Genomic DNA, 12,039 nt, shown 5'->3' on the forward strand with positions numbered 1-12,039 from the left:
TCCAGCTCCCGTTTGCTGCTGGTGTGCAGTTCCGTCCCATCCCTCTGCCAGCTCCCGTTTGCTGCTGGTGTGCAGTTCCGTCCCATCCCTGTTCCAGCTCCCGTTTGCTGCTGGTGTGCAGTTCCGTCCCATCCCTCTGCCAGCTCCCGTTTGCTGCTGGTGTGCAGTTCCGTCCTATCCCTCTGCCAGCTCCCGTTTGCTGCTGGTGTGCAGTTCCGTCCCATCCCTGTTCCAGCTCCCGTTTGCTGCTGGTGTGCAGTTCCGTCCCATCCCTGTTCCAGCTCCCGTTTGCTGCTGGTGTGCAGTTCCGTCCCATCCCTGTTCCAGCTCCCGTTTGCTGCTGGTGTGCAGTTCCGTCCCATCCCTGTTCCAGCTCCCGTTTGCTGCTGGTGTGCAGTTCCGTCCCATCCCTCTGCCAGCTCCCGTTTGCTGCTGGTGTGCAGTTCCGTCCTATCCCTCTGCCAGCTCCCGTTTGCTGCTGGTGTGCAGTTCCGTCCTATCCCTCTGCCAGCTCCCGTTTGCTGCTGGTGTGCAGTTCCGTCCTATCCCTCTGCCAGCTCCCGTTTGCTGCTGGTGTGCAGTTCCGTCCCATCCCTCTGCCAGCTCCCGTTTGCTGCTGGTGTGCAGTTCCGTCCTATCCCTCTGCCAGCTCCCGTTTGCTGCTGGTGTGCAGTTCCGTCCCATCCCTCTGCCCCCGTCTGAGTCTGGTTTCCGTCCTGTCTGCCCCCCCCTCATCTGCCCGGGAGGGTTGCCTCGTTGTGTGCCAGGAGGCGCACATTAGGAGGGGGGTACTGTCACGCCCTGTGCCCCTGCACCCATGTGGGGGTGCTCGGGTCCTGTTTTGTGTTTGTCTGCCCTCTTGTTTTCCTGTCTGGTCTCTCTCTCTCTCATGAACTCCCTAATGTGCTGCACCTGTCCTGCCCCCTTTATAAGTCCTGGTGTCCTGGTGTGTCTTATCGGCTCCCTGTGGGTCTGTCCGTGTGTTTGCGTGTCCTGGCCTGCATCAGCTGTGTTTTTGAGTTTCCGGAGTTCCTGGTTTCCTGACCTCCTGAGTTCTTTTGGAAATAAAGACCCTTTTCAACTCCACCTGGCTTCCTGCGCCTGGGTCCTTCCACCTCGCACCGTGACACTTCAATGGAAATAAAATGATCTCTCCCCCCTCTCTTTCGCTTTCCACTGTGGGAGACCAAAAAGAACTCCAAAACTCTGGACGAAAAGGCTGTCTCTTAGGTGGACTAGAGCCGTGATTGAGGGATCGCAGACAGAACATCAATCGCGGGATACATTGAGACAGCCTGGATTCACTGGGTGCAACTCTAATTGGGCATCAAACAAAACAGCTGCTCCATTGATTAATTGAGGTAACCCGGACCCAGTGGGTGTAAGTGTTTACTTAACCCCGGGCCCCTATCATGTGGAACCGGCTCCCAGTTCTGCTCCTTCTCTCGTTTCAATGGAATTTCATTGTGCTACTATAATTTCATTGTATTGCTAGATGCCATTGATGATTGCTCCTCCTATAGCCTATGTACGCTGTGTATATATGAATTGTATGAAGACAGAAGAAACTGTCCTATCTCCTTCTCCTTCTGTCCCCTCACCCCAACCGGAATAGCACAAAGCCGCCACCTCTGAGCCTGGTTCTGCAAAGGTTTCTTCCTGTTAAAAGGGAGTTTTTCCTTTCCACAGTCGCTTACGCTTGCTCATGTGGATCTGTTGGGTTTCTCTGTAAACGTGTCTAGAAACGACCATGTTGTAATTGGCACTTCATAAATAAAGGTGAATTGAATTGAATTTGGAGTCCAGTCGATCTTCAGATCCATATACCGGTACGTACGTGAGCAGGTATTCTCCACTTTTTTTTTTTAAACTAATACGGCATGGTACAGCATGGTAATTAAATTATTTTCAGTTTATTTGACATTTATTCACAGACCTTCAAGCTCTGGCTCGCTGACTACTTGGAGTCAAGGGACTCCAGTTTGAGAGCTGAAGCTGTAAACACACTGTTACTCTGCAAACCTTTATTTGTTGTTGTACTGTATTAAAAAAATGAAATCGTAATGGATTTCACAGTCTTTGTTAGTTGTTTGTGGAGTTTTGCGCTCATGCACTGTTAGATCACATCCTGTTCATCTTGGGGGCTAAGCCTACCCCCCCACCCCCCCACCCCCCACCCCCCGCACCCCCAAATTTGAAACCGAGTGACGCCATGAAGCCTTGCTCAATGAATGCAAGACTCCAACTGATTCAGTAGAAAATACTACAGATTACGCTACTCTAAGACAAAATGACAAAATTTCCCAAACCTGCCTCCAATATACAATCAATGTAACCTCAGAAGGTACTCTCGTACATCTCTGTTGGTCTTGCCTGGAATTGCACAACTTTTTTCCTCTGTTTTTAATGTCAGTGTAACACCTGAGCCTGAAACTGCTCTGTTTGGACACTCGAGTACTCTAGAAAACTTAAAAAACAACAAAAAAAAACATATTGGGATCACACTCTCATATGAAAAGAAAAAAAGGAAGTGCGAAGAACACTATTTTATTGAAACTTCAGGTTTCTTTTTTTTTTATTGCACATTTTTGGAAATGACAGAAAATATAACAGCTTGCAAGATTTCAGTATACACAGTGAAAACATTCCATTTCGGATGATGAGTAAAAACCAAGGCCAGAGTTGGATTTGTTATTGTTTTTCATGGAGGTCATGCCACTTAATCAGCCCCTGCGTATTAAAAGAAAAAAAAAAAAGAAGTGTTTTTAATTCAAACATTAGTCTCTGTGAGGACACATTCGTCTTCAAGTAAGATTGATAGTTATACTTACAAGTGATTGGCCCAACAGAGGTGGGAGTCACTGAAGCAGAGCTGAAAACAGAACGACTTGTTCTCCTTCTGCAAGACTACAAGGTACAGAGGTTTTAGGGGAGGAGGAGAGAGAGAATGATTATTATGGATGAGAATAAAAGAAGACTTGGAAAAAAAGAAGTTCATGTATTTGTCGGTCAGATGGATGGACAGATTATGATGCTGATGAAGTGAAATTTGTGACTCACAGTGAAGCAGCTGTGCTTCCTCCTGTCACAGAGGGTGAGGTTGCAGTGAAGATACACGTCTTCGTGTTTTCCATTTGGGAGGAAAAACAGAGCAGAGAAACGAGCCCGAGTTGATCTGCCGTTCTCAATCACCTGCACCTGCCGAGGGTCAACGGGACACCTTGCAGAAAAGATGGAGGAGATCATCAGGGTCATTACATGTTACTGGATCCCACAAGGTTTCTGCTGAGGCTGAGGAGGTGCACGTACCTGTTCTGGATTAAAGGGTATTTCACAGGAGATTGAGGGCTTAGAGAGTGACTTGCGAAGCAGTCCTCCAGAACAACAGCAAAGTCTGGACCCTTGTCCTCCACAGAGACCCCCACATACAATGGGGAGCCGACTGGGATGATGACTAACCCTGGTGAGTAAGTGTCATTGAAGGCCGGGCTACGGTACAGAGACATGGCGGCTTGTGGTTGACTGCCCAAACCAGAAATGCCACCCTCCTCCCTGTCAAAGGAAATAAGCTGTATTAACAAATGCAGCTTGAAAATAATGGATTTAAAGTTATTTATTATTGTTTTTGTATAAATATTCCAAAGGAATAGAGGACAGAATGCATTTTGACGACCAACTCATTGCATCCTGAAAGTCACCAAGAAAACAGCATATTTTTAAAAAAAATCAATCAATAAATCAAAACCATAGTCACAGGAGCAAATATATATTAACATTTATAGATGTTACTGATGAGTAAAAAATTAAGTCTGTGAAAACTGCAGCAGAAAAGGTTTTCTTACTCCAGGACTGGCCTGACAGCCACATCAAGGGTGCTGTCTGTATGCAGAGGATACGAGCAGGAGATGGGAACTCGATGTGGAACACTGGAGGATGAGTTTTGTGCTGAGTAGATGAATATATTGTTGAGGAATGTCATATGTGTGAGGTTGGTCTGAAAGACAGATTATTGTCCTCATGATCAACAAGGTGAATGGTTATATCAGATGAGAAACACACAGTAACTAAAGCATATGTGGATGTCTTTTCCCAATTCCTCCAAGAAGATAAATAAATTAAAAAACTTATAAAATTGCAGAGATGACAGTCTCAAGTGTAACAATACATACTGGATTATAACATGATTATTATTGATAATGTGCCCAGACATCCATAAACAGCAGTGGTGATTTTCTCCTCATCAGATGATGGAGAGACCAGATAAAACTTCACATTGAATTGAGAGTCTCAACTAAATTCCTTTAGTCCACAGCAGCTCCACAGTACCATCAGCACCATCAGCCAGATCCAGACCCGCCATCCCCGGGCCCTGATGCTGCTCAGCGGAGACTTCAGCCATGTTTCCCTCTCCGCCTCTCTTCCGACATTCATGCAGTATGTCACGTGCCACACAAGAGACAAGAAGACGCTGGACCTTCTTCATGTTAACATGCCAGATGCTTACACCTCGGCCCCCCTCCCCTCACTGGGACACTCTGATCACAACCTGGTCTGCTCCGACAATACCCACCCAAGGTGCGAAGGACACCTGTGTGGAAGAGGTCGGTGAAAGTGTGACTGAGGAGGTCAATAAGAGGCTGCAGGCCTGTTTCCAGACCACGGACTGGAGCATGTTCTCTGACTCTTTTGGGAATGACATCGACGGCCTCACGCACGGCATCACAGATGACATGAACTTCTGTGTGGACAGTACTGTGCCAACCCGGAGGGTACGGTACCTCTCCAACAACCACCCATGGGTCACCCTTGAGCTTAAAGTCCTCCTGAAGCAGAAGTAAAGGGCTTTCACCTCAGCGGATGGAGAGAAGCAGAGAGAATTCAGCATGAGCTCCAGTGGAGGATCAGGTGGGCCAAGAAGGACTATGCCAGGAAGCTGGAGGAGAAGCTGGCCCAGAACAACGCTCCAGACATGTGGAGAGGACTGAAAAACATCTCTGGATTTGGGCAGAGTGCCAGAGGGACAGCTGATGGAGACCAGCACTGGGCAGATTAGTTAAACTGTTACGTCAACAGATTTGATTCTCCCCCACACCCCTTTTGCCTGCCTCCCTGCTCCCCACACTTCACACGTGTCCAGCCCAGGAGACACCTCCCACCTCCCTGGACCACAGCCAATTTCACCTGACCACTCTTGCGCCACACCCACATCAGTCTCAGGCTGCTGAGGACCTGTGCGAACCAGCTCTGCCAGGTTCTCTGCCACCTCTTCAACCTGAGCCTCAGCCTGGAGAAGTTCCCTGTCCTGTGGAAGACCTCTTGTGTGGTCCCGGTTCCCAAAACAGTGAAAGCCAAGGAACCTGCCCACTACAGACCTCTCGCCTCATGAAGACCATGGAGAGGCTCCTTCTCGCCCAAGTCCGCTCTGTGGTGAGCTCCTCACTGGACCTGCTGCAGTTTGCCTACAGGAAATGAATGAGCTGGAGTACCGGTCGGTCATCATGGACTTTGTGGACTGGTGTGAGTACAACCACCCAGTAAGAGAAAACACCAGTAAGAGAAAGGAGATGGTGATCGACTTCGGGAGGAGGACATAACCACACCTGCCGGTGAACATCCAGGGGGACGATATTGCAACAGTGGACAGCTTCAAGTGTCTTGGTGTTCACCTCAACAATAAACTGGACTGGTCCCACAACACCAACGCTCTGTACAAGAAGGACCAGAGTTGCCTCCACCTTCTGAGAAGACTGCGATCCTTCAGAGTGAGAAGACCTGTGCTCAGGACCTTTATGACTCTGTGGTAGCCTCTGCTGTCCACTACGATGCCATTTTCTGGGCCCTGGGCAGCACAGAGCGGGACAGGAAGGGACTCAACAAGCTGGTCAGAAGGGCCAGCTCTGTTCCGGTCTGTCCACTGGACCCTGTGGAGGATGTGGGTGAGAGGAGGATGTTGGCCAAGCTCACATCCATTGTGGACAGCAGCTCTCACCCACTGCACTGGACGGTAGAGGAGCTCCTTCAGTGGCCGACTGAGACACCCTCAGTGCAGGAAAGAGCGCTGCAGGTTCTTCTTCCCCACCACTCTCACACTGCACAACTCTACTGTATAGAATATGTGCAATAACCCTGGACATAATATCCTGCGATCATTGCCACATTATAAAACCCAAAAGAAATCATTGACACTTTTTATTAACTACGCATTCTGCTGTCGTGAAAACATACTTGTCCATATATTTATAGCTTCTGATATGCTTTAAGATTTATGTTGTATATAAAGTTATATCTTTCTTCTTTTAGAGTTCCATTATTATTCTTTTAAGATTTGCATTATTACATATTGTTATTCTTATTTGCACCTTTCACCTCTTTTTTGCACCCCCGTGTGTGTTCTATGAGCCTCTGTGACTACATTTCTCCATGATGAGATCAATAAAGTCTATTCTATTCTGTTCTGTTCTATTCTATTCTATTCTATTCCATACTATTCGATTCGACTCTAATGCTATCCTCTCTTTAGATGGACAAGTAGTTTACAAACAGCGTCATCACTCATAATAAGGTTTCAAACTAGTCATAAGATGCTGTAGCAGGACACACACATAAGTTAGTTAAATAAAGAACAATTACCTTCATTAAATTTCCACAGGCTTCTGGTTGAGTATCAATTTCATACCAAATCCAGCCACCGATCACTCTGACCCAGGTGCAGTTGCGATCAGCCAAGTGTCCAGAGAATGGATTGAACCCAGAGGCTGCCAGGCGACTTGCCTCCACTTGTATTTGGATTTTGCTCTCTTGACAATAAAGATGAAAAGCAGCCAGAGGTGGGGGCGAGGCTACAGTAGAATAAAATAGAAAGAAAGAAAAGAGGTTGTGATCATATAATTTATGTCGGGGGTTTTGGAAATTAAAAATATAATAATCGCAAATATATCTTAAAACATGAAAATACCCTTATGTTCACATATAACACTGGCATCTTCATGGTGACCACAGTTGTGGACTCCAAACCCTAAATGTTTGCAGTCTGATATAGATGGCTCATTTCCAGAACAATAGACATCATCCAACCAGATGGGTCCACTGCCAGGTCCGAAGGCTGCATTAGATAAAGCTGATTGGGCCCTTCCACAGTCCAGCTGTCTGCACACCACATCGGCATTGTTCAGCTCCCAGTGATCATCACACACTGTCCCCCACTGTCCAGCATGGAAGATCTCCACTCTGCCTGAGCAGCGGTTTCCAGAGTTGACAAGTCTCACTGGTGAAGCAGCTGACAGGAAAAGGAAGACAGCCAGATGAGAGGGTGGCCAAAAACACACTCTGGTGTGTTACTGTACAGTACCGATCGGTATATACCTTCGCAGACAACCCCAGCATCCTCCATGTGGCCACAGTCATGAGATCCAATCCCTTGGTGCCGACATTCAGACAGCTTTGTTTCACTGCCTGTGCACATGACATCATCGTACCAGATAGGTCCACTTCCTTGTCCAAAGCGTGCCCATGTTGGTGCTGAGAGGACTCTGCCACAGCCCAGCTGTCGACACACCACCTCAGCATCGAGCAGGTCCCAGGAATCATCACACACTGTCCCCCACTGTCCAAAGTGGAAGATCTCCACTCTGCCAGAGCAGGAGCTGTTTCCTCCATTGGCCAGGCGCACTTCTCCCTCAACTCCTGTGTAGTTACCAGGTGGTGTGGTTATGTTGAGAGGCGGTCGAGGGTTTGGCAAAGTTGATGTGGAGACTGTTGGAATGTTTGTGCTGTTCACAGGTGGAAAAGGCGGCCATGTTGTGCTGTTGCTACTTGGCAGACCTGAAAGAAAATGTTTTCTGAACTGAGAAGATGACAAGAGGAGTCTGTGCAGCATTTCTGTGTACAACTGCATTTATCCTACATTTTAATTGAAAAACAGCAGTTGAAATCTCTTCAGAATTTATTCATGAATGATTACCTCCACATATAACACTGGCATCTTCATAGTGACCACAGTCGTGGACTCCAAACCCTGAATGTCTGCAGTCTGATATAGATGACTCATTTCCAAAACAAGAGACATTGTCCAACCAGATGGGTCCTCTGCCAGCTCCAAAGGCTGCATTAGATAAAGCTGACCGGGCCCTTCCACAGTCCAGCTGTCTGCACACCACATTAGCATTGTCCAGGTCCCAGTGATCATCACACACTGTCCCCCACTGTCCAGCATGGAAGATCTCCACTCTGCCTGAGCAGCGGTTTCCAGAGTTGACAAGTCTCACTGGTAAAGCAGCTGACAGGAAAAGAAAGACAGCCAGATGAGAGGGTGGCCAAAAACACACTCTGGGGTGTTACTGTACTGTACCGATCAGTATTTACCTTCGCAGACAACCCCAGCATCCTCCATGTGGCCACAGTCATGAGATCCAATCCCTTGGTGCCGACATTCAGACAGCTTTGTTTCACTGCCTGTGCACATGACATCATCGTACCAGATAGGTCCACTTCCTTGTCCAAAGCGTGCCCATGTTGGTGCTGAGAGGACTCTGCCACAGCCCAGCTGTCGACACACCACCTCAGCATCGAGCAGGTCCCAGGAATCATCACACACTGTCCCCCACTGTCCAAAGTGGAAGATCTCCACTCTGCCAGAGCAGGAGCTGTTTCCTCCATTGGCCAGGCGCACTTCTCCCTCAACTCCTGTGTAGTTACCAGGTGGTGTGGTTATGTTGAGAGGCGGTCGAGGGTTTGGCAAAGTTGATGTGGAGACTGTTGGAATGTTTGTGCTGTTCACAGGTGGAAAAGGCGGCCATGCTGTGCTGTTGCTACTTGGCAGACCTGAAAGAAAATGTTTTCTGAACTGAGAAGATGACAAGAGCAGTCTGTGCAGCATTTCTGTGTACAACTGCATTTATCCTACATTTTAATTGAAAAACAGCAGTTGAAATCTCTTCAGAATTTATTCATGAATGATTACCTCCACATATAACACTGGCATCTTCATGGTGACCACAGTTGTGGACTCCAAACCCTGAATGTCTGCAGTCTGATATAGATGACTCATTTCCAAAACAAGAGACATTGTCCAACCAGATGGGTCCTCTGCCAGCTCCAAAGGCTGCATTAGATAAAGCTGATTGGGCCCTTCCACAGTCCAGCTGTCTGCACACCACATTAGCATTGTCCAGGTCCCAGTGATCATCACACACTGTCCCCCACTGTCCAGCATGGAAGATCTCCACTCTGCCTGAGCAGCGGTTTCCAGAGTTGACAAGTCTGACTGGCGAAGCAGCTGACAGGAAAAGAAAGGAAGACAGATGAGTAGGAGCTCAAAAACATGCTCTGTGGTGTCACTAACGGCACAAATCTTTACTTACCTTCACAAACAACTCCAGCATCTTCATTGTGGCCACAATCGTGAGATCCAATCCCTTGGTGCCGACATTCAGACAGCTTTGTTTCACTGCCTGTGCACATGACATTATCATACCAGATGGGTCCGCTGCCTTGTCCAAAGCGTGCCTGTGTTGGTGCTGAGAGGACTCTGCCACAGCCCAGCTGTCGACACACCACCTCAGCATCGAGCAGGCCCCAGGAATCATCACACACTGTCCCCCACTGTCCAAAGTGGAAGATCTCCACTCTGCCAGAGCAGGAGCTGTTTCCTCCATTGGCCAGGCGCACTTCTCCCTCAACTCCTGTGTAGTTACCAGGTGGTGTGGTTGTGTTGAGAGGCGGTCGAGGGTTTGGCAAAGTTGCTGTGGAGAATGTTGGAATGTTTGTGCTGTTCACAGGTGGAAAAGGCGGCCATGCTGTGCTGTTGCTACTTGGCAGACCTGAAAGAAAATGTTTTCTGAACTGAGAAGATGACAAGAGCAGTCTGTGCAGCATTTCTGTATACAACTGCATTTATCCTACATTTTAATTGAAAAACAGCAATTGAAATCTCTTCAAAATGTATTCATGAATGATTACCTCCACACATAACACTGGCATCTTCATGGTGACCACAGTTGTGGACTCCAAACCCTAAATGTTTGCAGTCTGATATAGATGGCTCATTTCCAGAACAATAGACATCATCCAACCAGATGGGTCCACTGCCAGGTCCGAAGGCTGCATTAGATAAAGCTGATTGGGCCCTTCCACAGTCCAGCTGTCTGCACACCACATCGGCATTGTTCAGCTCCCAGTGATCATCACACACTGTCCCCCACTGTCCAGCATGGAAGATCTCCACTCTGCCTGAGCAGCGTTTTCCAGAGTTGACAAGTCTGACTGGCGAAGCAGCTGACAGGAAAAGAAAGGAAGACAGATGAGTCGGTGCTCAAAAACACACACTATGGTGTCACTATCTGAACAAATTTGTAATTACCTTCACAGACAACACCAGCATCCTCATTGTGGCCACAGTCATGAGATCCACTCCCTTGGTGCCGACATTCAGACAGCTTTGTTTCATTGCCCGTGCACATGACGTTATCATACCAGATGGGTCCGCTGCCTTGTCCAAAGCGTGCCTGTGTTGGTGCTGAGAGGACTCTGCCACAGCCCAGCTGTCGACACACCACCTCAGCATCGAGCAGGCCCCAGGAATCATCACACACTGTCCCCCACTGTCCAAAGTGGAAGATCTCCACTCTGCCAGAGCAGGAGCTGTTTCCTCCATTGGCCAGGCGCACTTCTCCCTCAACTCCTGTGTAGTTACCAGGTGGTGTGGTTATGTTGAGAGGCGGTCGAGGGTTTGGCAAATTTGATGTGGAGACTGTTGGAATGTTTGTGCTGTTCACAGGTGGAAAAGGCGGCCATGCTGTGCTGTTGCGACCTGGCAGACCTGAAAGAAAATGTTTTCTGAACTGAGAGGATGACAAGAGCAGTCTGTGCAGCATTTCTGTGTACACCTGCATTTATCCTACATTTTAATCAATAAACAGCCATTGAAATTGTGTTCACCTCATTCTCTCAGTTTGTGCTCACTGATGTCTATCATCTGACTGAACTGACCTACAAGTTGCTTTTAACAGTGTCCATCACCAGGGCCGGGGTGGGGTTGAAATTCACCCCTCCAGCTTTGTTTGGAGACGAGTTTTATCCGATGATATGAAGGGGGGGGTGGGGGAATACTTCAATTTGTGGAGCGGGAGCAAATATATAAAATACCGGGAGAGCGGACACGCACACGGCTGTGAGAGCGGGGGGGGGGGGGGGTCTGGCCCTTAATAGACCCCGCCGGCCCGGAGCACACCGGTCATTCGGGAAACCTCCTGAACCTCCCGATGGCCACCGCGCCTCTGTCCATCAGGTATCTTGTGAGAGAAGTTTCTCATCAGTGAAAATCCTAAAAAAAAAAAGACTCAGGAGCCCTTTGACCAAGAAAAAACTTGAGGCATCTGTGTTCATGTGCACAGAGAATTAGCTCCTTTGTCTTTAGACAATAATCTTCTTGTAAACAAAGTGGCAGAGACCAGAGCACGGCTCAGATGCTTATTAATGCTTAAGGGTTGGCCATGTTTCTTTGAAAAACAGACGATACTGTTACGACAAAGCACATTCTCTTATTTTATTTGCTAAATCTGATATTTTATGTTTTTATTTTATTTTTAAAATTTGGATATCTGTTAAATTTGAAATATAGACTCAATATTTCATATGTAATGTTATAATTATATGATTTCAGTAGGTGGGGATCTAAAGTGGGCCAGTCTGAGGTCTGAAATTCCAGGGCTGAAAATGAGAAACACTCCGGCCCTGTCCAAAAGTGTCATGAAAATGCCAGTGTGTGTTTGTTTTTTTAGGGAGTGTTTTTCTGTGTCTGGAGTGAACTTTTTCTGTCTTTTCATAAATACAATCCATTAAAGATTAAAATGAGCAAAATTCTCAAAGATCAAATTTCAGTGGTTATTTATCTACTCTTACATGACAAAAAAAGAAGATGGTTTACCTGAAGTGCCGCCAGTGAAAATATGCAGAAGTACAAGAAAAAACAGCCCTCCAGACACCTCCATCATTCAACATCAACACTGTATCCAGCTATGAAACAGGTGCAGTGTCCCCACA

The 12,039-nt window shown here is 47.4% G+C and overlaps 1 protein-coding gene across 1 annotated transcript; it reads right to left on the reverse strand.

Annotated features, from left to right (window-relative positions):
* Window positions 1–6,938: 6,938 nt before the first annotated feature.
* On the reverse strand, window positions 6,939–10,889 carry LOC115389849 (deleted in malignant brain tumors 1 protein-like). Its single transcript, XM_030093417.1, is given in 8 exon segments — window positions 6,939–7,276; window positions 7,363–7,821; window positions 7,961–8,275; window positions 8,323–8,820; window positions 8,960–9,274; window positions 9,360–9,740; window positions 9,958–10,304; window positions 10,306–10,889. Coding segments are annotated over 8 exon segments (3,237 nt in total).
* Window positions 10,890–12,039: the final 1,150 nt, after the last annotated feature.

Source organism: Salarias fasciatus, chromosome 6, assembly GCF_902148845.1.
Source record: "Salarias fasciatus chromosome 6, fSalaFa1.1, whole genome shotgun sequence".
In the NCBI taxonomy this organism is placed as follows: domain Eukaryota; kingdom Metazoa; phylum Chordata; class Actinopteri; order Blenniiformes; family Blenniidae; genus Salarias; species Salarias fasciatus.